The sequence below is a fragment of the Geospiza fortis genome, unplaced genomic scaffold, assembly GCF_000277835.1.
Source record: "Geospiza fortis unplaced genomic scaffold, GeoFor_1.0 scaffold171, whole genome shotgun sequence".
In the NCBI taxonomy this organism is placed as follows: Eukaryota; Metazoa; Chordata; class Aves; order Passeriformes; family Thraupidae; genus Geospiza; species Geospiza fortis.
This window is the reverse complement of record NW_005054313.1, coordinates 3,631,462-3,658,836: the sequence shown is the minus strand read 5'-3', so window position 1 is coordinate 3,658,836 and position 27,375 is coordinate 3,631,462. Positions and strand designations below refer to the sequence as shown.

General features: G+C 38.6%; 1 protein-coding gene across 3 annotated transcripts; it reads right to left on the bottom strand.

The window, feature by feature from the left end:
- Nucleotides 1-5,533: 5,533 nt before the first annotated feature.
- On the bottom strand, nucleotides 5,534-26,491 carry CEP152 (centrosomal protein 152). Of its 3 annotated transcripts, XM_014306514.2 has the most exons (26): nucleotides 26,367-26,491; nucleotides 25,590-25,690; nucleotides 25,316-25,382; nucleotides 24,760-25,104; nucleotides 24,108-24,276; nucleotides 23,340-23,480; nucleotides 21,858-21,997; nucleotides 21,367-21,567; nucleotides 19,821-19,968; nucleotides 19,080-19,171; nucleotides 18,091-18,254; nucleotides 17,295-17,499; nucleotides 16,430-16,522; nucleotides 16,174-16,304; nucleotides 15,872-16,000; nucleotides 15,599-15,734; nucleotides 14,668-14,847; nucleotides 13,904-14,170; nucleotides 13,329-13,442; nucleotides 12,392-13,036; nucleotides 10,848-11,022; nucleotides 8,623-8,704; nucleotides 8,432-8,538; nucleotides 7,531-7,687; nucleotides 7,145-7,248; nucleotides 5,534-7,019 (listed from the first exon to the last, which is right to left on the bottom strand). In XM_014306514.2, the coding sequence occupies exons 1-26, from the start codon at nucleotides 26,451-26,453 to the stop codon at nucleotides 6,139-6,141; spliced, it is 5,061 nt and encodes a 1,686-aa protein (XP_014161989.1). In that variant the 5' UTR covers nucleotides 26,454-26,491; the 3' UTR covers nucleotides 5,534-6,138. The 3 variants fall into 3 exon arrangements, with proteins under 3 accessions (XP_014161989.1, XP_030911858.1, XP_030911859.1); XM_031055998.1 differs by lacking the exon at nucleotides 13,904-14,170; XM_031055999.1 differs by lacking the exon at nucleotides 24,760-25,104 and having other exon boundaries at nucleotides 6,139-7,019.
- Nucleotides 26,492-27,375: the final 884 nt, after the last annotated feature.

The following is a 27,375-nucleotide window of genomic DNA, read 5'->3' as shown; positions in this document are numbered from 1 at the left end:
GGGACTACTACACAGACTGGACACAGAGAGCTAACAAATGGAACCACAAAGAATAACAGCAATACCACAGAGGCGGCAGGGAAGCGTGTGTCAGCTCAGCCCCAGCGCCTGCTCTGCAGTGTGGAGCAGCAGAGCTGGGTTGGGCCCGCCTGCAGAACTGCCAGGGTCACATAGGGTGCCCAAGCAGCTGCAGACCCTGCCCTGCTCAGGCCCACACACTCCCAAGGCAGGGCCTGCCAGCTCATTGAGTAAAGCAACTCCTGCACCAGCTGCCTGCCTGTGTGCTTTTTACAGCTATACAGATGATTTTGTTTCAACATTGCATGTCTTACCTGCTTCCTACACGTGTACGTGGGGATGATTTTGATTTAGTTTGACTGTTGATCCTGCTGTTCAAGAGAAGAGTTAAGAACAAGTTAAACTCCTTGGCTGATGAATTGGTCACAGCTTCCCACAGGGACTGCTCAGACATCCGCAGTGATAAATAGAGTCAAAGCCTCTGCTGGCTCAGCTCATGTTTATTAGAACTATCTGCTAATGACCTAAAGGGAACAATCTTGAGAAGTGTAGGAAATGGTTTCCCCAGCTATTGGTTATTGTAGCATGCATGGCTGACACAGGCAAATAATCTCTAGCAAGAGCACTGCAGGAAGACAGGAGTTACATTTTATGAAGGATTTTACTTTTCACATTTGGTTTCCTTCCAGTTTGGAAGGAAACTGAGATACTTAAGTTTTCCACAAAAGAAAAATCACGTGGGGAAAAAAGGCTGGATTTGGATCTTCTAAACTGTTTCGTTTCAATTTTGACTTTTTAGAGCTGCAAAAGTTTACAAACCAAGACTCATTTTAAAACAAAAGGTTCCAGTCAAAGAGTGTTAAAATGTTTTCATTCTTGGAATGTTTCCATTTTTCTCCCATAGCTAAATATGAAGACAAACACAATTCTGTGAAGGATTTTAGAAGAACTGTATTTTTTCAAATGTAAAATTGTCAACATTTTCTTTATTGACCCTATACTCTTTTTATTTCCCTTTATTTTCTTCAAAATATTAGTCTAAAACATTCTAGAAGAAAATGGAAATGTTTCTAGTGGGAAGTTTGAAAAGAGCAACTAACTTCTGAAAAGTGAATCCTCTATCTACATTTTTTTAGACCCTCTGCCTAAGCAGAAACAGATGATAAGTCTCTTACTAGTTACCCTATCTTCTCCAAGGACATTAGCAAGTCATTTATGTTTAAAATACAGATTCCAGGAACCAAAGAAAAAGACAAGAACTTACCCCTTAACTATTGCTAAATGTAGCCTGTGCTGCACACCTGGACTACAACATCAGTAACTTGAACAACAAACCAGGGAAATACAGGAAAAGAAAAAAAGTTTACATTCTGATCCTGTAGGTTCTTGCCTGTTTTCCACCTCATGAAAGCTGCATAGTACACAAAATGGCCAACTGGCAAGTTTAAAGGAGGAACCCAGTCATCTGACAGGCTCCTTATGTCCCACAGCTTCCACAGGCCCAAACACTGTTAGACACGCACCAAAACCTGGCACGTGCCACAGAACACACACACAGAGCAGCACTGCAGTCAGGACTGAGTTCTGCTGCTGTTTCTACAGCCCTGGCTGAAGTTTTAGTCACAATGACATTGACACCCACACCCCCTGTGAAGACCTTTGAGGGCACAGGAAATAAACATTTACTACATAGCTTTGAGATTTTTCTGCATGTATGGATTCTAAAGCTGGGGGTACAGTTTGGCCTTCAATTAAAGTCAACAAATAAAGAAAATTTCACTTAGAGACCTTCATTGGCAAGAACCCCAATCCCTAAAGAGGTTTCTCTATAGGAAGAGAAGAGGAGCCGAAGGAAGGAGAAGTTACCAGAAGACTTTTGGTTTTTACAGAATACTAACACTGTCCTTAAACGTATGGTGATGAAGTGTTACATAAACGTACGTGTGGTGTGAGACCACTAGAGGGGAGTAAAGTAACTTACAAGTGAATGTTTCCTCTACTCGGTTTTGCTGTACAAATTGCATTTGCACATGGTAATTAACAGCTATAGTAAAGCCAGAGTATTAAAGAATTGCATTTGCTTAACATTCTAAGCAAAGTTGATTAGATAATTACAGTATTTCTGTACCATTGTCCCCTCTCACTAGGCTGCAGGCTGACAGGGAACATTTGTCATCTGGATGAAGCCAGAACACCAGGGATGGCATTCAGCCAGAACATTTGGCAATAGACATGTATTTCTTTACTTGTATTCAGATTTACAAAGAAGCAATGCTGCATGATGGAAACAGTCTCATTTTACCAAGTGTGAAAAAGGCACTGGACTCAAAAGCTTGCTTGGTAGGTAAGCATGTACAGGAGGGAAATGAAGAACCTTGGTTCTCACACAGATCACCATCAAAGTCTACACAAGAGTGAAATATTTACCCAAGCAACAAGAACAGAGAGGAGCATGATTAATTTGGAAGTGCAAAGTACTCTGCATCAGAATGCTGGGTGAAATCTCACTACAGCTGCAAGTAATGTGCTCCTGTATCACTGCCAGGTTGCCATCGTCTCCATTGTAAGCCATCCACACTGTGGGAGACAGGACTGCACAGTGAATCTGCACAAAAGAGAAAAATAAATTTCAATGGGAAATCTTAGCAACTCCCACAGAACAAAGGGAAACATGAGAACAGAGTTCCAACAGCAGAAGAATAGCTTTGACAGCAAATTTTAAGGATGAATGACTGAAATATATATATGTGACTGTATCTCAATACTTCTGAGAAGTGTACCCAGCTTGAGATTTTATGGGACAGGGGACATTATACAGCAGTAAATAGATCTTCAAACCTCAGAGGAAAGTTCCACCTATAAAGTAAAGTAAGAGGTAGGGGGCAAATGAGATATGAAACTGCAAGGGTGGTAAGTAAAGCCTGGGAATGCAAGCAAGCCAGAGATCTTCTTAGTTGCATATCCACAGGTGATACTTAGGGAACTTGAATTTAATCATAGCAGTCTTGAAAGGCTTTCACTGAGTATTTTGCAAAGATTGCAGTAATTCTGCAGAATGGACAGTTGGCTGAACCAGACTGAAAACTATCAAGAATGGTAGGACCAAGACTGTTGGGTCTGATTTTTTTCTATTTATCATTTGCAAGATAAATCAGCCAAAGAAAATATAGGGAACAAAAATACAGCAAACAGAAGAATACCACTGCATTCTGCTACTTTGGGGATGTTGTTAAAGAAGGTTTAAGTTAAATAGTGCCAAACTGCAACATTACTAGGATAAAACTTGATCTGGCTCCTACAGCATAAACACAGTGCTGAAAAAGGAATCACCTGAATCAGAAACATCTAACAGCAGGTAACCAGTTCTTGAATAAAGCAGGTAAGTTCTTTCAGCCATATACTCTAGTGGGCAGGAATACATGACAGGCTTACTTTAAGAGATTCATTTAGTGACTCTACTACAATCTTGGCTCAACTATCCAAGTCCCAGCACACATATGGCAACATTACATCCCTGACTGGTGTCAGCTGTCCAACTTCAGGAGTTACCACCCCCTATGCTACTCTGTTAATTGCTTCATTCTTTCCTACTGACATTGGAAAGAGGAGGGCTGAGGAACACTTTTGACTAAGAGCTGTTGATTCTTGGGCTAAGGATCGTCTTTCACCTTAAACTTTACTCACCAGGGAATGATTGCTGCTACTTCAAGGTACATCTTCCCTCTTGGCCTCTACTGCTGGTTTCCATTAAGCAAAACTTAAAATCTCCTTGGCAGCTCTGGAGCTGTCTGGAGTTGTCACTGCAACAAGACACACAGTAAACATTAGGTGAGCAAGGATTTAACTGAATCTTTACTTACCTTCACATTCTCACACACATTTCAGCTTTGGTCCCTGAAGTTGTCCAGTATGACACAACTGAAACAGCAGTACAAGAGCAGTCAGTCAGTCAAGTGGAAGGTCCCTCCTCATTGGCCCCAGCTTCTAAATTTAATATGTAGGATCAGTAAATACTTCACTCTGCAATAAAACCACTGAGCTTTTAAACACAGGGAATCTGTTAAAAGCTGTGGAAATTCACAGTAAGGGTTACATACACAACAATGAACAAAGCAACAGAAATAAAATGTGTTACAAAAAGTTACATTTTAAAATTTTAAAGGCAGTTTGCACATTGTCACTAACTGTGGCATTTAGGGGAGCAACTACAGAGCTTTTGCACCCACTTCAGATGGAATATTTGGAAAAGTTCCATTTGGTCCACAGCAACGAGATGATGGGCCCTCAGCTGCTGTCTGAAGGGCCAGGGTTGTCCTGGATAGCTGGATGTTTACTTGTACAGATCAAATCTGTAAGCTGGGTCGGATTCTGAACTTGCCCAATGATTGAATCAGTCTGACGCATTGGCTTAAACACTCAAACATCTTGCACAGGACTAAATATGCTCCTTTTTTACCTTGTGGAATTTGGGAAAATGTTTAAGCTTGTTTAAGCTAACCAGAAAGAGCCACTCATTGGAAAAAAAAAAAGGAAAAAAGCCTCCACTTGGGGCTTAGAGGACAACTAGTAAAAACTTTCCTTTGCAGACAAGGCCACAGCTATTTCCTCAGCTAAGAGCTCGGAATTTGGCCCTTGAACTTAACCACGGCCCGTGTTTGTTTAGGCACCAGCGGTCTCTCATGGCCTCAGTCTGCTCCCACTGATGATGACAAACCCCACCTCACTAAAGAGGAAGTGGGGTTGGATTTATGGGCAACATGAAAGCCACCAAGAAATTCAGAAGTCTCTTGTTAGAGTGCCTGTGAAAGTAAGTCTCAAGTCACAACCCAGGCCTGTGTACCAAGAGGCAAAATGCATTCTGCCTGGCCAGTTGTCCTGAAATATAAATATGCAGGACATTTTTGTAAGGAAGTTAAGCACATTTTTCTTCAGATTCTGTACTATTTTCCTGTTAAAACTCAAAAGATTCTCAAACTGAACTGTGATGTTCAAGTCCAAATGACCAAATAAGCAACCTTCACAAATAAGCAGTTAAATGTTACACGTGAAAGGGATACAGAACATCCTTGAGAGAACAGTCAGACTTTTTCTTCAAATGTCACAGAACAATAGCAAGCAAAACCTTTTTGCTTAGAACTCCCATATTACTGTGGCTGTGAATTGCTGGCCCATAACTATGAATTGCAACAAGTGTGATTTAATCACCCCCTGCATAAGCAGCAGCAAAATCCTCTGCTTGTCACAGGATCACTGGAAATGAAATGCCATCCCAAGGAAAGGAAAGTCTAGGAAAAGATGATGTATTTTGCAATTCTCTTTAAAATTTGAGCAGGCCTTTACAATAGGAGATTTCTAAGCATGAGGAGGGCAAAGCACCACATCTTCAGTTTACCCTGATAACACAGTAATTAAGAAACACCTACAGGAATATGGTCATTCTAACTTAAGATACCTTTCTTATGCCCAGTATCAGCTATTTTTTGCTGTATCAAAGGGAAGAATAATTGAAACGTGATTTGTTATGATAATTTAATGAAAAAATGCAAGCATATTTGCTTTTGTTATGGGAACACAAACAGAGGGTTACAGGAGGTCCTTCAACATGGAAAAGTCAATTAAAATACTAACTTCAAACAGCTCTCATTATGCTCTGAAGGAATTTTGATAACCATTTTAAAAATGACCACAAGTTACAGTAGCTTGGTTTTAGATAAACACTGCACGCTAAATTGAATATAAAAATAGATTCTATTTAATAAATTTGTATCTAGTGCACTATAAACATTTATGAAAGTGTTATTACAAGGGTAAAGAAAAGTCTGCAGCAATATTTCAAGTAACTTGACAAAATTTGTTCATGTAACATTGATCATGAAATGGACACAGTAGGAAAGATTTTCCTCAATCATCACACTTTATTTAAACATCAAGTTAGTTTTTTTCCTTCAAATGAGGACTGTTGGTATTGGTTCAAGTTAGAGAGAGAGTGGGCTAATTAAAAAACACTATCCTGCTGAGACTGGGGATCCCATGCCATTTTTCTCCAAGCATTTGTTGCAGCATTTTCCTACATTTGAATCTGATGTTGCATTGAGATGTGGGACAGCTGAATTCGATTTGTCAAGAGTTGAGGAACGAAGTAAGCTCTGGGTTTGTTATCTGCTGGCCTCTACTGTAAACTTTTGTGCTGCTTTTTGTACTGAGAGTCTTGCCACTGCCACTAGAAATGCCTCTCCCAGAAGTAACATTTTCATCTGCAGGAGAAAATGACCTGAGGTGAGGAAACTCTTCACAGTACACAGTCTGTGCTTGAATATTAGTATTGGCTTTTTGTTGAGGATATAACAGAGGCATTTCACCACAATCCAGATACATGCTTCCATTCCCAGAACTCCATTCACTACTGCTTCCTTCATCTCTTTCTGGAGGGTCTTTAAAATCAAATTCTTGACTTCTCTTAGACTTAGTTTTCCATTTTCCACATGATTGGATAAGTTTATCCTCTTTCAAGCCTGTTCTTCCATTCTTGCTCTTAAGCACATGATGAGTTGGCCCAGAGCTGCTGTGGCCATTTGTAGCCCTGCATACTTGCATATTTTGTAGTGCTCCCTGACCAGCAAAGGAAGGAGCACCACCATTACTCACAGCACACAATTGTCCTTTGTCTGTATTTGCAACGGGGCCACATTTTTCTCTTCTTCCATCTTCATTTGGGTAACATCCTGGTAGAACACCTCTAGATGCACCATCCAGATTTTGAGAATTATTCCCGTTCTGAATACCTGAAGTCACTGTTTCACAAAGCACATGTTGAGTTTTGGTCTGTGTTGCATCAAACTGCTGTCTCAAGTCACGTGGAACACGCTGCTGGACAACTTTATCAGTGCCTTTTTCAGTACTGCTTTCACTACATGATTTGCTTTCCACATGGTGTGACCTAGTCTGAAGCACACAATCTCTCTTGGAGCACTCACCTCCAGGATCAGAATTTAAACGCAGAGCTAGGAGAGGAGGGAAAGAGATAGATAATTAAAGCAAATGTTAATACTTGAAGAAAAGCATTTTCATTACTACATGCATTAAATCAGTATGCTCAAGAAGAGCAGGACCACAGAATCGAGCTCACCTGGGCGGGCAGATTTGCGCTGGGGAATGGGCCGAAGAGGCGTTTCCAGCCCTTTAGCCATCGTAGCAAGTTTACTGGCAGCATCCATTATTTTCTTCTCAGCTCTGTCAAGAATTGCAGAACATGTGGGGAAAAAAACACCAAAACCAAAACCAAGTTTAAGGGTAATTCAGCTCTACAGTTTACTTCAAGGCAATGTTACTAAGAGTCAGAGACTACTGACAGGACAGTGTGCCAGGCAGCTCAGCAGTGACCTGGCACCAACACGCACATGCTGTCAAGACTTCAGGCCAGGCACTGTTTGCTCCAACATGGACAAACACCAGACTGAGATCTACACACCTCTTGCACAGCCAACAGCTATTTCCAAACATCCTTGAACTCACCCTTCATGTTTGCCATCATCAGTGAGCAGCTGCTGAAGGCATGTCAAGTAGTATTTGCGCATTTTCCGTGCTGTCTCTTGGCGCTCTCTTAAAACCTCCACTTTAATCATTTCAGCAGCTCGTTCCTTACTTTCACGGATATAACAAAGCATATCACCTACAAACACACTTCATTAGTACCAGTTTTCCCCCAGAGTGGGGAAGAAGCCAACACCACAAACTGGGATTGGGATTGTCTAGCAGACTTGGAACAAGGACATGGATTTACCTGCCAACATTCCACCAAATCCTTGTGCCAGTTGTTGCCTACTGGATGAATGTCAGGGCAAACCTCAGCAGGTCAATATGAAGCATCAGAAAGGATTTCAGTTCTCTGATTCTGCATCTTAAGCAGGCACAGGGATTTGGGAGGAACGTTGGCTGGTAAACATATGGGTCTAGAAACTTTTCAATGGCCATGCAGAAATTTTGGGACCTGCTACACTCAGGTAAGACCTGGTGCTACACTTAATCCTTTCTCCTCAGAGAGAAGGTTGCTGACTAAGCCAGAAGGCAGGATACAGCACAAGAGAAAAGCAGATTTTTCTCTCAGGACAAGCTGCAATCTAGGTAGTTTTTTTTTCTGGCGAAACAAGATCAGTACTCAAAGCACATTTTACCACATTAAAAGACATACAACAGTACAACAAAGCAAGGGTGGTAAAACAAGGCTTTGCCCATCACAATTACATGCTGAATTTAGGGTGACAATTCCATTTCTCACAGCCACTCTAGTAAGATGGAAAAATTTACTTCTCATGTGATTTGGTTGTCAGAGTCCTGTCCAAGCTGTCTGAAGGAAGAAGCAACAAAGGAATTTATTTTTCTCCACTAAATTTTTAACTAAGACTTTAGTACTTACACTTAATCTTGCTCAAAGCTTTGATGTAGTGAGCACGCATTTCTTCCAGACCTTTCACAGAGTCAGAGGATGCACAAGGTTTTGAGATGCCTTCCCTTGACAGTGACCTGAAATGTATACACATCACATTGCACAAAAAAAGCAACTTAGATCTTCCCAAAATAAGAAATCATCTTTATTTTTTTAAATACCTTGGTGGTGATCCCTGGTCTTTCAGTTTAGTCTTCATCTCGGAGTTTTGTGCAATTAGAGCTCCTGGAATCATCACATTTCCTATTTAAAAAAAAAAAGAAAAAGAAAACTGAACCATAATTCACTGCATTTCTCTAAATCCAAGTTCAAGAGATATTTATGTAATAACTGCTGCCTCTGGTACAAGACCTCACTGTCACAAAGCATCATTAGCTGCAGTACAGCTGTGCAGTTAAAAGCAGACACACTTCAATAAAGTCTGAATATAAAAATCATCTCCTACGGTCATTAAATAAGCTTAAAGCCTTCATATGCCATTACTAACACTAAACTGAGATATCAAGTATACTTGGAGAGAAAGGAGAGGATAAAAAAATAACAAGGGTGGTTTTGACAAACATTGAAAAAGAATTAATTATTTGTGGGTTAGCAACTGGGCCTTTGAGATATAAAGACACAAGATAAAACTTGGTAGGTTTTGTCAGTTTATTGTGGTGAGGGGTTTTTCTTTCTGTTTGTTTGAGGTCAATAACCAAAACCCCAGTATCCACTGAAAATTAAAAGATCCTACAGATGAGAGAATCAAAGTTGTCTTTAGGTGACTATCAACCCTAACCATGGATTTGCTTTGACTTAACTTCATATTCCTTCACAGCAAGCTGAAGATGTTTGGGGGCCATCTCCAGCTCTCTTTTCAAGTCCTGGCACACAGCCTCTCTTTTTTCAAGCTCCTGGCAGCAGTGTTTGCAGCACAAATCTTCCTGAGACCCAAGGTTCCTTTTTGTACATTTCTGACTTGCAACAGTAACTGCTAAGTTATACATCAACATGGGACGAAAAAAAAAATCAAGCCCAACCTATTTTCAGTGTTCTACTTAGTCCTCACTGGAAAGAGGATATTTTAGCCCAATTAAACCAATCACAAGAGGCTGGTACCCTGTTCCAGAAGGTGCAGCAGCATCTATCAACTCATACAGCCCTTACAGCCTCAATGCACTTCCATCAGTGATGATCTGATTGCTTCAGTCAGCAAAAACACTTGCAGGTTAAATGCTTTAAAAAAAATTTTTTAGTGTATTTTTTTTAAAATAACAACAGCCAAGCAGGGTCTTTTGAAGTCAGCTGAAGGAAACTGTCGCAGCTGGAAAGCCTCACACACGTCTGAGCCTGGTTAAGGGATACACAAAGACTGGGCTCCTTCCAGGCCAGCGCTGGCTGCTCCCCACAGCCAGGCCAGGGCACTCTAGAGGCAGGAGCACTGCAGTGCTGCTATTGTTCTGTGTTAATAGACCACTCTCATGTTGGTGCTGAAGGAATTCAAGCCACACTACAGGCACAGAGCCAAAAACTCTCTCGGGTTTTGTTGCTTTATGTTTTTCAGTTGCGTAAGATCTCAAACTAAACAGAAAGCCCCAGGGATATCTGTCCCTCCCATGAAGCTTTTCCCATCTACACTGGCTCCAGTTTTGCCACAGTACACGTGACAGCTCTGGGAAGAGCTACAATACCAAACTACATACTAGGCTCAGGGAGTGGGGGGAAAACGAAGAAGGGGAAAAATAAAAAAAAAAAAAGAGAAACACCACCCAGGGATTCACACTTTTTTCAACTACATTCTTGACCAAAAGAACCAGAGAAGACTACCATGCCAGGTCAAGCAAGTTCTTGACACAATAGTATCTTTTACATGAATGCAGAATTCCTTGTCTTGTGTACTGCCAAGAGCAAGCAGTACAATTCAATCTTCAAAACTCCAATCTAGTACTACCCTTTTACAAGACCTAGTTTAGACCATACCCTGCATATCATGGCTAACACTGCCTTGCATGTGAACTGTTATATACTCCAAAGGTTGTGCTGCTAACTGTCCCCAAAGAACACACACACCTCTAGCAGATGAGACAGCTATTTCCTTCCTCCTGAAGAATGGCTTTAAAAAGCAGAAAGCTACTAGCTATTTGATAAAATGAAACCTCAAAGCCAGCATGAAATCAGTAAACTGGAGACCAGTACCATTTGTTGCAGTTTGTGACTTTAACTTAGCTTATGCAATATTAAACCACCTTACAGTCAGAAGAACTGTATCTTCCTCTATCACCCAAATATTTACTAATTAACTAACTTTGCATTGGGGTCATCAATAGGACATTGAATATTAAAGACTGCTACTAACAAGCTCAATTTGATGATATGCAATCTGTCAGATTAAGAGCAAACCCAATACCTTTGTCTGTTCCAGCTTCCTGCAAGGGTGTCTGTCTTCTCAGTCTCCTTTGTGCTTCTGCTTGGTGTCCAGCATTGCACACAGGGGGCCTTGCCACATCCCCAGTGTTTCCTGCACCATGTTGTGGGTAAGGGTACGATTCTTTATTTGCATTACTCACTAGCTCTTCATATTTCTGCAATTGAAAAACACTTCCTGTAAACACAACACAGCAAAAAAAGCGTTCCACACCACAACCAATCCTAGTCACCAAGTAGCTTTAGGAATTTTAACACAGGTACTTTAAACCTGCAGTAGAACCACAGATTACAAGTCAAATCATGAAGAAAACATCTATTCTATGATACAGAAGTTGTATTTAGCTTAAATCATTGCAACAGCAGTGCCTGAATATCTTGAGTATTATTTGGAAATGTCAGTAGCCCTTAACATTGCAGAACTATACCCTGTCTTTGAACAGCTGAAGATAACTTGCTTTTTAAAGAGAAAAGACATTACTAGGAAATTAAAAAGACTTCACTAGATAAGGTGGTTCAAGCCAACCAACGTTTTGAGATTTAAAGGCATATTAAACAGTTTACCAAGAGACATTCCATTTCCACTGCAGAAAGTGCATAAGACACAGGAAAAAATTATTCTCTTTATCATTGTGGATATGACTTGAGACATGAAAACCTTTCAGGCCCCCTTGCTGAACAGAAATATATTAACATTAAAGAAATGGTAACATCCTATCTTCTCTTGAAAAGCAAGATATTTTCTCTGTCCTATTCTCAGCTAATTCCCCAGCTACTAACTACTGGGTAGCAATGGCATTTCCGGTGGGATGCTTCCTACAACAAAACATTTGTTACAAGCATAAGCACTGCAAGAAGAGGAATCTCCTAAAACAACAGAAACAAGGGCTTTGGGACACAATTTGACTTAGCCCCAAACTCCTCTAGAAGAGGGTAAGACATCTTTCCTCATTTGGGCAGGCACACTGAAAAAGATTTCCTAGAGGCGCAATAAAATAGGCAAGACTCTTATTCCCAAAACAGAACTGACTGACAAACTGACCTACTGCAGGCAACTTGCAAAAAGGATTTTTAGTTCTTTATTTGTATAAAGAGGAGGAAAAAAAAGCATAACATGGTCCAAAATCACTGTCCAATCACCACTGCAAACTGGATTTTGCAGCTATGCAAAAATCTGAGGTGGGTTCTGTCATTACAGCCCAAAGAGATTACAAGTAGCCTTTAACAGGCTCCCAGCCTCAAGCAGGTGGATTAATCTCCTTAATTTACAAGTCTTTGCATAAATGACATTCCTAACCTGACCTTCTCTTCTTTAAAGACTGAAGATGTCAAAGCTACATCCTTTTCCTTTTCACTTGATAATGGTAGATTTAGTCTCCTTTTAGTTTTAGAGTACAGTTATCAATGAACACAAATGTTGGATTTTCTATTTTTCACAATTACATGGATATTTCATGGGAGAAAACAGCCCTGAGTGACTTCTCAAATCCTTTTCTGATTGGCAGTTAGAACTTACGGAAATATTACCTCTTTCCATTCTTGCTCTTTCTTTTCCAGAATTGTGCACACTGTGGTTCTATAGGCCTTTTGTAAACAAGCCTTCAATTTGCCTTGACTGGTTAATTGAACATGAGAATCAAAACCCTTGTCCTTCCAAGAATGTTTACTCTGTGTGCACTTGACCAGTTCTTCATGAATTTCACTCAACAAATACTCCAGCTCAAGCAGAGTCTTCTCCTCATACCGATTCATTTCATCCTGCAGCCTCTTGGCTTCCTGAGCCTCCCATTCCCACTGCTTTTGCTCTAGTAACATCTTTATTTCTGCCTCTTTCTGAATGGAGAGATCATTCTTCTGCTTTGCAAGGTCCTCCTTTGCTGTTGCAAGGACCTCTTTAATTCTGTTTCTATGATCATCTAAGAATGATTGGTAGTCTCTCTCATTTTGCTCTTGTATCTGCAGAATTTCTTCTTGCTTTTCTTTGTTCCACTGCACACGGGCTTTTGCTAGTTCTGCTTTGACAGCTGCAGGGATTTCCTCTTTCTTTAGCTCCAATTCCCTCCTCAGAGAAATTATCTTTTCTTCAAGTTCTTTAACTCTTAGTCCAGATGTCTCTGTACTTTCATATTCTTTCTTCCATTTCTCCTCAGCAGCTGAGAGAACCATGGCTAGCTGGCAAATAAACAACACAGTCATTAGAAACATATACACACATTCATAGATACACAAAATGTAACTCTGAGTCATCAAAAATCTATTGGAGATCTTTTCAATTTATGTAATAAAACTTAAACCTATATAGGCAAAAAAAAATGTATATATGTGGAGTGTGGAGCAGAGTATACAAGAAACATCTTTCCTTAGTGACTCCCTGTGCCTATGTCCGCATTCACTCCTCAGTAATATATGGGATTTGGAAGACTTAACTGTTTATCAACACACATATAGCAGTATTTTGGGCTACCTGCTCTGCTGTAGTCTTTTGGTGTTCCTTTTCCCATCTTTCTTGTTCTGTCTTTAGATTTAGTTTGTACTCTTGCAACCACTTGGCATGAGCTTGGGCTAAAGCTGCATCTACCTTTAAACAGATAAAAAACTTGCTTCAGTAGGTAGGTAGGTACACTGAATACATTTTTATTATTACTTTCATGTAACAGTGCAAGAACAGACTTCAGTCTGGATTGCCTACGTTTACAGAAATTAAAATAATTAGACCAGCAGCACTTCATGCATTTCTTGATGGAAAAATTATGCCAAACTTAAAAATACTATATTTAGTTTTAACAAAATGGCATAGAAACTAAGTCAGTATTGCTCAGTTCAGTTCAAAACTCCTGTGAAATTTAACAGTGTGAAAAACAAGCCACATGCTACAGTTTTTTCAGAACTTTTTTAAGAACTCTATTTCTAATATAGCAAATATCAATATTAAACTTAAGAGGAAGTTAGTGAAGAAGTCCATTTTCTTTTTTTTTAAGGTGACTTAGGTGGGCACAGCAGTTTCACAGACTCCAGGTAGATAGAACAATTATTTGTTACCTGGCTGGCAAGATTTTTACAGTATTTATTTTCCAGTTCTAATTGAAATTCTTTTAAGGCCTCTTCAGAGGTTTTATTTTCATTCAGAGCCTTCTGGATCTGCAGCCTCTGGTCTTCAACAGTCCCTTCTAACTCTTTAGTTGAAGCTTTATCCACAACTTGGTCAGTTTGGCAGCTGCAGTCATTACATTCAACTACAGTTCTTCTCACTTCTTCCAGCCTACTTTGCCATTCTCTTTCTAATTTGGCAAAGACTTGTTCTTTATTCTAAGGAAAAAAATATTTTTAAAAACATCTCCTCAGTGTCTAAATAAACGGATTTCACTGGTGTTTAGCAAATGAAACACTATTCATATCAATGATACTCCCTAACAGAAGAACAAAACCATGCACAGAGAGAGTTTGGCGCCTCATCAGAGCTTTCTTCTATGGGATAGGATACACAAAGGATTTCTGCATGATACCTGAGTGAAACAACAGAAAGTATAACCTTCACTCAAGCACCAAGGTGGAAAACTCCAGCATAGTACCAGCTGTGACATCCAGGGTATTCTGTTTGTTATTTTGCAAGATCTAGGTTTTGGGTTTCTTTAAAAATATGAAACATATAATATCTAATGACTCCTTCAGAGCTTTAAAATGACAAATCCTTAACAGCCACTTCCAGTGGCAGAATAGCAGCACATAAAACTAAAGTTCTGTTTCTGAAAATAAACAGCAAAACAACAACAAAAAATTTTAATTCCCTGATCTAAGTTTCATACCTCCTTTTCTTCCTTTTCCCAGTGAACTTTGGCTAATGCAACTTCCTCTTGAACCTGCTGGTTTTTCTCTTCCAGCCACTGCTTCTTTGCTGCTATCATGGACCTGATGTGTTCCTCTTCAAGCTCAGTCCTCAGAAGTTTAAGGGAGAGTTCTTTTTCTTCTAGTAGCTGTTTCTTGAGCTAGACAAAAAATAAATAAATGAAGTATTCTCCAAGGCACAACTGCTCTGGTACAAAACTATGAGAATGCATGAGACACGTGATTAACTCTCTAGAGGCTGTGCACTGATCTTACTGATGACACCTAGACAAGAGATTTAACTCTCAAAAAAGGTGTTTTAAGATATTGTATCAGAGATTATTATAGGCTATTGCCATAAAGTAAGTTTTCATATCAAGCATCTTTACTCCCCTCATACTTTGAGCTGCACCTCTTTGCTGTACTTGCTAACCCAGACAGTTGATCTACTTCAATCATTGCACACTGACATCTTCAGACAAGCAAAGTTTTTAATCCAATCAGTCTAAATTCATTACTACTTTAAAAAAAACACAGTATTTTTAGATCAGTTTTATATAGGGAGAAGTAAACTTGTATCATCATTCAGGGTTTTTTGAAAATGTCTTATGATTGTAAAAGCTCATACTGCTCATACTCAGAATACTAAGCATCCCCAGAACTCAGAATTATGGAAGTTCACTACATGAAAACAAACAGCTTTTGGAAAGAGTTACTTGTACAGTATTTCAAAACCCAGAACACAATACCAGCTTAATTTAAAAACCAGTAAGTTATAAGTATGAGCTTTCTGATACAGCTGCATCTTTTCCAAGTAGGTTCTGCAAACATTTACAAAACTAAATACACTTATTAGTATTACATCTTGAAAACAGAGTGAAATATATGGTTTATAGGCAATTCCATCTGTACCTTCTCTTCCTTCAGCTGCTGCTCTTGTTGAAATTTCTGTCTTAAAGTAGTTTCCAAGGTTTCCTTCTCCTGACAAACTCCAATGTAACATTCCTTCACTGCAGTAATCTCTTTGTTCAGCTCTTCTATGTTATCCCTTCAAAGGACAGATTACTTATTATCAACTGGCCTCAGAGGACAGCAAGCCAGCTTTACAGTAAGTGTAACTAGCAGTGAAGGTCAGACAGGAAACATGAAAGTTTCAGTAAAAATGGAAATAATGCTAAGTCTTACTTTAACTGCGACATTGTCTCTTCAGAAGTTTGAAGAAGCAGCTGCTTTTCCACAGCAAACCTCTCCATCAGCTCCTTCTCAAAATGTGCTTTGGTGTCCTCATGATGTTGCTGATAAGTTCTTTCACACCTACAATTCCAAGAAATGAAAAATAACTACCTGATTTCAACTACTTAGGTTCAAGTTTTCTGTAAGAAAATATCTTTCTAAATTGACATCCTATTGTACCTGATAGCTGGAACAAGATTATGTGTGCAGGATGAAAATCCACAAATTAAACTAAACTAAGTTAACAAACTAACCTGTCAATGGCCTCTTGCTTATCATGATCAAACTCCTGAACCATCTTTCTCATCTGACAACAGAGGTCTTGATTTAAACTTTTCAGTTTTTCTTCATTTTCCTTCAGTTCTTCAATAGTTGAAGTATGGGCCTAGACAAACAAGGGTCAAGTAATATGGGGTGATAAGAACCTTTTCTAATCACAGGTTTTTATCACAGGGTGGGGGGTTTTTGTGATTTTTTTTTCTGTAGTGGTAAGCAGCATCTCTGTCTCACCTTAACTTCCTGTAGCAAAGCTTCATTAGCCTTTTTGAGTCTCAGAACTTCTTCCTTTAGATTTTCAGAAGCATCCTTCAAATTTGTGACAGGCTAAAAATAAATAAAATTAAGATGATATCTTTCAAGATATAAAGGATTTAGCAGTTAATGCGTTAAAAAGTTAAGAGTTGTTGAATAAAAATGGTAGTTAAAAAATAAATAATACAGGAAATTATTGCAGTGCAAGATCACAGAATCACTGCTATTCTAGATGAATTCTTAAAGCTCAGTGTGATGAAGCTTTGCAGAAGCACACACTCAGTGTTGTGTTTGCAAGCTGAATGACAACAGTCATCCAACAGAGAGCACACTTCCCACATACATTGGATTCCTATCCCACATCCAGGTCTCCATGTACATATACTGCAACCCTGATCAATCCACAGAGGGAAGGCAATAATGGGGTGAAGAGAGATGCAATATCAAGGAGATTCCTTATTGATCAAACTACCTGTGAAGGCCCTCTGAAGGCAATCTGTTAAATGTTCTGGTTGTATAATCTAATGGTACTGTCAGTTCTCTTGCAGAAATTACAAGGTCCTTTTGGCTAAAGAAAACCATCTTTTTCCAATGAAATTTACTTCTAACATAAGTAGGGCAGACACTAGGCACTCTCAAGTATGTAAGTCATCATTTTAGGACTCACTTAATAATGCATAGGCTGCCCAGGTTCTGCTCCAGTTGTTTTCTTTTCAAACAGAGATACAAAACCAGAGTTGCTATGAATACTCAGCTATGCATAAATTTCTTCTCATAAGCAGCTTTGGTTTTGTTCACCAAAACCATGAATACTTGACTTTTAAAGAAGTGTAAAAGAACAAACCTCTGCATCACTTGATGCTTTTTCTGTTTTCAACTGCTTGTATTCCTCTAGTGTCTTCTGGCAATCCTTAAGACTATTTTGTAGTTGAGTAATCTGGTTTCTCTTCATTTTATTACTGCTCAATAAACGTTCCAGCTCAGCTTTTAATTCTACAATCATTTCATCTTTAGAGAGTTCTTTATCCATGTCTCTGTTCTGTATTGCACTATCAGGAAAGACATAACCAGTATTTAAAAGCCAAAACACATTTAGCTGAAAGGCAGCAGTAGCAAAGAGAAGAGTAACTAATGCTACCAGAAATACCAGGATGTCTACGATGTAATAGTAAAAAGCATAAGAGAACATGAATATCAAAGCTTTTCCATCAAGTTGCAATTAATTTACAAAGAACTTGTTAATTCAGCTGTTTCCTCAAAAGATTCATTCTCACACAACGTGAAGAGTTTTGAAGCAACTGCACTGGTTGATGTAAAAGACAGCTTTAGCTTTAAGCAACGGTGTGGAATCTTTGAGTAAGAAAAGTATCCGTGAACATAATTCAACAATTAAAGGAACAGCAATATAGTCTCTGTAAAATCTGACAACTTATTAAATAGCAACCAAGACTTATTAATTAGGCAACCAATTTATGGTATTAATACAGTTTCTGTTTCTCAGATTACCTGGCAATACAAGCAGTATTTCAAATATCTATCAAAAACCTATGTGTTGATCCAGTAGAACCCTCTTTTTACACATAACTTGCATGATTTCTTGAGGATTTAAAATTTTTCTTTCAACAAGAATTGCTCAATACCTGCAGAATTTTGGCTTCTTCCCTGTGATTTTTTTAATTCCCAGCTCTACATAGGAATCACCCAGGCTCGAAAGTCGCTCTCCACCTGCATCATTCAAAAATACTCCAAGCTTGGCAGCAGATTCATACAAAGCTATTTCTTCTTTCAGTTCCATTAATTCTTCCTGAAAGGAAGAGACAGAAAAAAAAATTACACCGACCAGAGAGACTCCAAGCCAACATATCAGGCCCATGAAAACTCTACCAAAGAAAATAAACATATGGAGCTCCTCCTTCTAAATATAGTTATATTTAGCTGCATTTAGTTGAATTGTCTAGCATCAATTTACTTATACTTTCACTTTTCATTTCTCATACCTCTAGCAAAGCACATATCAAAACTAAAAATTTGTTAAAATATACATGAAATAGTCCCTATTGTTCTTGTTACAGTCCATCTATGAAGTATTATTTCTTTTGCTCTTCTGCATTTCTGCTGTCCTTGTACAGCAAAATGGATGACAACAGAAAAGTACATACCTGGAGAAACAGCTATTACTCTAGTACTTAGTAGGATTCACAGTTTCCAAGACAACAGATTTAAATCAAACATATGAATTGGAAACACAGACTTCCACTGATGCTTTACAGAGGACTTTGTAGCATTCCCTTTTGCTGATAAAAGATAAATTTCAGAACATAGTATCTCCTCATTAAATTACAAGACTCCAAGCACACAGAATTTACATTCAATTTTTTTTCCAAAAGCAGGTTGGACAGAAGTATGATATCAGATTTGTGCCAATACAATTGCCCAACTGTGTTTTAATTGGTGGGGAGGGAGAAAGTCCAACATGCAACATTGGGAAAGGAAGTAGTCAAAGATGATGCATTTGTTTCCTCCAAAAATTTAAAGTGTTTCAACCACCAACCTCTTAGTAATAATTCCTCTCCCCCCACCATCAAATGAAAACATTTTATTCAAACATAAAATATTCAATAAAATTAACCTGCAAAGCCTTGTTCATGTTGTTGCTTATAATCTGTGCAGACTGAGCTTGTTGCAATTGAAACCGTAACTGATTTGTCTCCTGCATTGAGCCTATTGTAGGAAAGAAAAGGGAGAAAAAGAACAAGTCAGAAATATGCAGGGAAGTCTATGCAATCTGAAGATCTCTGTTAAAAATAGCAATGTTGATTCTGGCAATAGACATGACTGTTTCTATTTCCTTGGGCTTGCTAACAGCTACTCAACACATTACTATGAAAAGACTTCAACGTGTGAAGGTGGGCAAAAGTCAAACACACAAACTGCAAAACATTTCACAATCTATTTCTATGATACAGGTTGCCAAAAATCAGCCTCCACTCCCAAAACAATTCTTCTCACTAGGACTTGAATTCAGAATGGCAATTCAAGTCAAGCACCTTAATACAAAATAAAGTAACTTGCATCCAAACCCTGTTGTTTAGTATGAAACAAGGTTTACACATATGCAGCACAAAATACATAAGAAAACTTTAATCACTGTTGTTTGGGGTTTGGAGATGATGTTTACTTTTATTTCTGTTTGGTTTTTACATCCTAGTCTAGAATGAACTTTAAGTCTGACTAATCCACTACATAGGAAACAGTCTAGAACACAATTAGCTTGATGTTGATTCCACTTCCATAGAAACATCAATTTCATATTTAGAAAAAATGAAGATATTTCTGCAAGGAAAGGTAATAGTATGAGTAAAAGGCTGACCTGTTTGCAGTAAATTTGCACATTGCTTCTGGCTTTCTTCTAGGCTTCTCGTCAGGCGATTTATTATTTCAGTTTTTTCACATTTGGTTTCTTCCAACAATTTTTCAAGTTGCTTAACGTGGTCTCCTAGATTTTTGCAAAGCTCTTTCTAGGAAGAGAGTATTTTTACTTGTTTTACAAACATTTAACCATCTAGAACTGTTTCACATACAGAAAAATTCAATATATACAGGATAAAGGAGAAAAATAAATCACATACTTAAAGGGGTAGAGGACGGTTAAATCAATCACAGATCAAACACTATCTTTGGCTGACAAGTGACCTCCTACAGCATCAAAGTTCAGTTTTCACTGGGAGGCAGTAATTGTACTCATATATAAACATACATGGATGACAATCATTTAGTATTTCCTAGAGCAGTTACTTTTCAGCACATCAGATTATCTCCTGTAATTACTCACATACACTTAGTCTATTGTGGAAAAAAATCAAACCTTCACATGGTATCAAGCCAGTTAATTTTAACTGAGCCCAAGCCAAGCTAGCAAGTGCCAATACTCTGGAAAAGAGGAACTGTAGTTTCTTTTTCACAGGATATACAAAGTAGATATTTATATGGCATTACTTAGTTGCCTACACAGACCTGGGAGCCACAGAGCTTTGTATCTACACTTTTTGACTTTTCTATCTTCTCTCAAAAAACAGATCTCCCTCTTTGCATACCCCAAAAATGCTACCATATATTTTACAGTAGAGACAAAGTTGTATAAGCTTTGTTGTTGTACTAACAGACAAAAATTCAGCAGTGCATTTTGTTTAGAAGCAAGTACCAGTCACCTTTCCAAGTATACAACCCAGCTATTTCTATATGTTGAGACAAGAATTAGAGAAATTTAATTCTATTTTCTTTATGTGAAATAAGAGAAAAATTTATTAAGACCTGCCTGGAATACATTGCTTGAATATTTCTAATAGTGGAATGGATTCTTATGACATATCAAGCGGAATCATTTCAGTAATTTCTACAACCATGTAACACAATCTATATCAAACTCCATCTTAAAGACAGCCTTTTACCCCTTCTCTGTTTTTAAATCCTTACTTCTAAAATAAAGTCATTGTTGAATGGTTAGTCATCCTTCAGCATTTGGAGACCAAATCTTGGCAGACTGCTCAATAAAAAGTTTTTCTTGTTTTTTTCTTGCAAGAAAACATTATTTCTTAATTAGTCCTTTTCTTTCCCAGAGTTATTTGCAGAACTCCTTCAAAAAAAGATTGTGCACAGAAGGAAAGCTCAGGGGAGCAACTAAGACAATGAATTCTTGCCTCCTCTGCATCTGCTGTGTACAAATTTGAACTTACAGCTGCCTGCAGATGTTTATGAAAACATACCACACAGGCCTCATAATGTTGAGACTTTCCATTTTCTTAGCAGCTTCCAGAAGGAGTTATTAGAATTGTAGGTCAAGAAATGCAGTTTGGGAAACATGGGGAGCTCTACAGTGTCTCCAGTACAGTACTCAGCATCCTAAAATAATTTCTCACCTGCTCTCTGAGTGCAGATTGTGTAGTATCAAGTTTCTGCTCTAATAACAATACTTGCTGTTCATACTTCTGCTTGAGTGCAGAAATAATGGCCTCATGTTGTTCTCTGGCTCGCTGGAGGGCATCTGATCTCTGAAGTTCTAAGAGCTGCTTTTGCATGCTTTCCATGGCCACCTCTGCCACTTTGGATTGCTTCAGTATCTGTAGGAACAGTATGACAGCAGTTTCTAGTTTACATTTCACTGTTGCTCCAATATTCTGTACATCAGTTCATCTTTGTTTTGTGCAAAAGTTGCCTCAAGTCCTCAGATGATGCCTGTGTTTTCATACACAGTATTTTCAACCACTGAATCCTATCCATCCACCATGTATTTAGCTTTTGCAATGATCATGACCAGCATTTCAAGAGACTAGCACTTCTGTTTAATGCAAGTGCACCACAAATTGAACTGCAGAAGTCTCCCACAACAGCCTAAAAGTATTTACAGTACCTGCTCCTCATTGGTAGTAAGAGTCTGAATTTGAGTTTCAAGGGCCTTGATTTGGCCTTCAAGATGCATTTCCCGTTCCTTTCCATTCTGATAGAGTTTCTGAGACTCGTGAAGACTAAGAGCCAAACCATCCTTTTCATCTGAAGGAAGAGACATAATTGTGTGAGAACCATGGCCAGCCACCCAAGAGCTTCATGCAACACAACTGTTCAGTACCTGCTCTACAGAACCATTCACTCTGCCTTGTACTGTGGAAAACAACAGAAGACTGCACAAAAATACTCAGTCTCCATCCAGCACCCACTGTGTCCACCTGGCAGCAGGGAGCACTCCAATACACTGGTTCCAGGAGGGTCCTGAAGGTACAAGCTCCATCCTGGCAGCAGGAGGACCTCACATTGTGGCATTCACATTCTCTGAAAAATCCCTTTGCCCAGGATTTTTCTCCTGGGAAGCTGAGAAGCTTCAGAGAAAAGGGAAACAAGTATTATGTCATTTGATTCTCCTGTGTTTTGCTCCTCTGGAATGTGGAGATTCTTTCCAGTGATTATTTCATTGGTTTCTGGTGTGAGTTGTTTTCATTCATTGGCCAATCAGGGCCAAGCTGTTTTCATTCATTGGCCAATCAGGACTCTGGAGAGTCAGGAGTTTTCATTATCTTTTAGCATTGAGTAAGTATCCCTTCTGTATTCTTTAGTATAGTTTAGTATCCATTAATATGATATAGTATCATAAAATAACAAATTAGCCTTCTGAGAACATGGAGTCAGATTCATCATTCCTTCCTGCCAGGAGGGTCCCTGCAAATAGAATATCACATCCTCCCTTACACCATCTAAAGGGAGACCCCTCTGGAGGAACAGTCAAGACATAGCCAAATGGTTGACAGTTGAACTTTTCTCTCTCCTTTGCTTCTTTTGCATTCCAAAAATGATAGTCTTAATTCTCTATGTTTAGTACTTTTTTTTTGTCTGTTCCTATAAGAAATGGGAAACTAAGACAATCAGATTTTGGTATTTTTGAAAGATATTTTCTCTACATACAGTCTATGAAATGGCCTGTTAAACCAGACACCACCAAAAAAAAAAAAAAAGTTCTTTTCATAGACATCCATTTCTCTTATTGGGGTTTGGGTGTTTTGGTGTCAACTTTTTTTCCCCCTCCCCTCAACTTTGAAAAGACTGCTTTGGCAGACTTCTCACTTTCCTGTACATCTGTGATGCCTGACACATGGGGACTCTGGAAAACAACAATGGTCTTGAAAATACAGTAAGAGTTAAGAAAGTTATGCAGTCAGGCACCAATCCAGAGATTTTTACTTAGAACAATGTTTGGGGGAAGAGGTTTAGTCACATATAGTACCAAATCAAGTTTATAAGTATAATAAATACCTTCAAAGACACTTTCTAAATTAATCAATCTCAGAATTTAAAAGTTGCTTGATGTTAATAAAATCTTAAGAATCAGCACAAAACCTTTTACCTTTGACCATTGAAAGCTGATGATTCAAATACCTAATCTGCTGTGCACTTTTTTCTAGCTTTTCATTAAGTTCTTCCAGTTGTCTTTCCCTTGCTTTATTTAGAACTTGAAGTTGAAGAATCTGCATGTTTTCTGAAGATTCTGCCAAATTTCAAACAGCATGCAGACAAGTCAGCACAGATATCAAGAAAGTCATTGCTGTAATTCCTACTCCAAAATATTTCTTATGGTGCAAAATCTTTTTTTTTTTAAATCCACATTTGATTTGCATCACTCAAATTGCTCTGGCAGCAATGGCTGAAGGATTGTGCAAACTGCATTTCCAACCTTACAGCAGGCCCAGATAAAAGTTTCCATGCTATGAACTCAGACTTGGGGCCACTACAAGTTTACAACATGTCTGAGAAAGCAGTTCAGCCATTTGAAGTGTACCTAACAGAAAAGCCCAATGTGGCATCACTCAGAGTGCACTTCCTAACGTACAGTGAGTAGTTATTTTCCAATTTTATGGAAGGAGGCAAAGTGACAACAAGGTTTGATATCAAGCCACCAGAAATAATTCAGTTTCATCAATCAAAACTACATTTTCAATACGCAAAACTCATATACCCTGAGCAAAAAGAGATCATTTTTAGATATAAAAGATTCCATACTTCAACATACTTTTAGTTGTCCTCTTACTGAAAAACTACTGAAATCAACATGTTCACTGATTTCCAGTGAACTTTTCACACAAGTTTATTTCAAGTCTAAGCACCAAACACTTACTTTCATCATTGCCCAAGAATTCATGTTGCAAACCCTCAAACACTTCATTTCTTCTGTTTCCTTCTTGGATTCCTGGAATATTTTGATGAATGCCATTTTGGTATGGTTTATAAGTCACTTTGTAAGATTCTGGTGACTGGCCATTGACAACATCAGATGCAACAAATTGCTGTTGTGACAATATATACATAAGAGGAAATACATTAAAACTACAACTGTACTCTTGCTCAATGAAAAAATATTTTTCATTTTACAGGTTGACATTAAGAAGAGTTCTAGTAGCTCTTCATTTTCAGGCTACAATCCAGCACACCATTTAAGCATGACAGAATTCTTCACGAAAGCTTCCAGCTTAGAAAAAGCAGTGAAGTGTTAATTTAAATAGAGTAAGCACACACTTAAGTGAATCACATTCATTCTACCTCATGGAATTCTACCAAGGCAACAGGAGAAAGAGCAAAAATTATAACATGAACATATGAAAACTCAGTTACTAATGTCTCATTTTTTTTAAAAATAGGCTACAGAAGCCTCCCATCACTGTTTGAACTGATTGTAAGAGACTGAAGGCATGTAGAACTATTATTACCAATAGCTAAAGTCCTGTGAAAATTTTACAAGAGACAGAAAAATGTGTCAGCTTCTAAAATACCTTAAGATGTTCCTTTGGATCATCTGAAAAATTTAATATTTTATTTTGCTGATTGTCAAATTCTGGTTTATGGCCATTTGTATAAGGCCTGAAGTTTTCAGGAAGATGATACACATTGTTCTCTTGGTAGCAGCTTGGAGAGTTAAATCCATCTCTACCAAGATACACATGATCTGGATCATCTTGGCCATCCTGGCCACAGTAATCTTCTTTAACATCATATAAATGTTTCTTCTCTTCATCATTATGTAGGCCATTCAAATTCTTCCCATGTTTTTCAACATGATCAGTTTGCTGGTCACACAAGAATTGTTCAGGGTACAGATTTTGTCCTTGTTCATAGCCCTATGAATGGATATGAGGTTTAGAATTGCTCTCTCAAAACTCAGATTTCACCCCACCCTCTTTTTCCTGAGGTTACCAGCCCTCAAGTTAGAAATACTTCAAATGAACACCAAAACACATCACCTACATGTATTTGTCTAACTAATTTAAACAATATTCAGCATGTTATTATGAACAAGCAGTAATTACATCCCTGCTCATACAAACTTACATTTGGAGGATCACTGATCAATGGATGATCCTTCCACCTTCCATCAAGCTTCCCAGGCTCATGTGACCTAGAGAGACACAAGTAGCTTAACTATGTACTAATAACTTCAGGGAAAAAATAAACCTTCTTTTCTTAAGGCACATCTAATTTACTGCAAATTGTTCTACAACTCCCCTTTTATTGGGATTACTTTTACACACCTCATCAACTCAGACTTTGCTCTATTCTTGAAAGCACAACATAAATAATAAAAAGATTGTGCCAAATGCCTTACTGGTCCTCAGTCTCCTGAATGCTACAGTCTGAGTAACTGGAGAGTTGGTCTCCACTGTCCTCCAGCATATCATGGGGAAGGTCTGTCAATAATTGTTGCAACTGAAATAGAACAAACAATATTCATTATAAGCTCTTCAGGAAAATTAAAACGAGTTCAGCCCAAAACCATTGGCAAAGTAGGTCACTTGCACAAAATCCTGGTTTTCTTCCTCCAAGGAGGAACTCACAACACTGGAATTCACAAAGAGACTTTTACCACAGAATACTTACTAGACTAGAGTACCAACCAAAGCATTTTTCTGCCAAACTCTTGTTAAGAACAGAACAGCATCAGAAAGAGGCAAGGGAAATGCCATCTAGTAGACATGTCCCAGGACAGACTAATTTCAAAGAATCATCTGCAAACTGATGATGCCAGGATTTCTCCTCTCTAATCTCCAGGCTAGAGAGGTAATGGACATTTAAAACATGCTCTGAGAAGACTGGATGGAAATCCAGATGAGAACTTGCCAGTCAGTATCACTACAGTCAAGAACTCATCACTGCAATGATTAGTGCTCTGCTCTGGACCAAGCAAGTGGACACAAACAGAGAAAAACACCACAACTGAAACACACCCGAACTTCACTTCTTATGCTTTTCAAGAGTGGCAGTCTGCACCCTCTTGTGCTCATAACAGACTCCATAAACCTTTTTCTTTGATTTTACATGCTTAAAAGATAGGAAGAAACTAAATTCACAAGCCTTTAGTTTAAGTTACTTAATTCTTTTTCACCTCTTGTTCTCTTGCATAATCTTCTTGGTCATAGTCTTCATCTTCATGTTGAGTTTGTAGAGCTCCACTATCAAAGTCAAGCGACATTGTTTTCTAATATTGATTTTGTGTATCCAGCAAAATCTACCACGGGACAGGAAAACATCACACGTGAGTAAAACACATGAGGAATCAAAAAGCATCACCCTCATCCCCTGAATTACTTAGCATGAAAACATAATTCCTCCAACAGTCACTGCACATTATTTGTTTCTCATATATCCAAGCCTATTCACTTCCAAGAATTTAGCATTTAAAACAAGGCTGACATAACATAATTTCTTAAGTTCACTTACAACCAGACATTATTTTCTGCAAGTTCTAGTACTGCACAGTATGTATATATGATGTGATACGTGATGATAGCAATGTCCACTTTTGAATTTTGCGTCATAGTCTTCTAGAGAATAATTACGTTTTGTATTAAAAACAGAAAGTACGCTGTTCCTTATTCATTTGCATAACAGCTCCAAAAGGAAAAATAGGAAAGGTATCACAGAAATCTGAAAAGCATCACATGCAATGCAAATTTCACTGCTTAAGAAGAGTCTTGACCCCAAGGGCCAGTGACACTGAGCAGTGTGCTCACAGAAAGCTGCTGTGTATATAAATGCTGGTCCAGGTTTGGTTACAAGATAAGTTACTCCCTGTTGAAGGGACACTTGTTTGGGCACACAGGTGTAGCACACAGTGAAGTCTTCACTTGGTATAATGTAACATTACAGGAGCATTATTTCCAAGTTAAAAGTCACTTCATCACGTTTAAAGGACCTTTTTGCCCACAGCTGTTCACGGATACTCTCCAACAGAGCTGCAGGAGGCCTCAAAACGCAGCCCCTGTCTCTGTGCCCTCCGGGACCCCTCTCACAGGAGGCTCTGAGGCTCCCGCTGCCCCCACACCGTAGAACCACCGGCCCTGTCCCCTTCCTTAGGGCCCTCCCCAGCCCCGGGAGCGAAGGCAGCCGGCCAA

What these genes read in the sequence shown, in the direction of transcription:
- CEP152 (XM_014306514.2), bottom strand. Translation starts at nt 26,453, where the DNA reads ATGTCGCTTGACTTTGATAGTGGAGCTCTACAAACTCAACATGAAGAT. An exon ending in ACATGAACAAGGCTTTGCAG is followed by an intron (nt 18,255 to 19,079) that starts GTTAATTTTATT and finishes TCTTCCTTTCAG; the next exon opens with GAAGAATTAATGGAACTGAA. An exon ending in GAGACAATGTCGCAGTTAAA is followed by an intron (nt 15,735 to 15,871) that starts GTAAGACTTAGC and finishes TGTCCTTTGAAG; the next exon opens with GGATAACATAGAAGAGCTGA.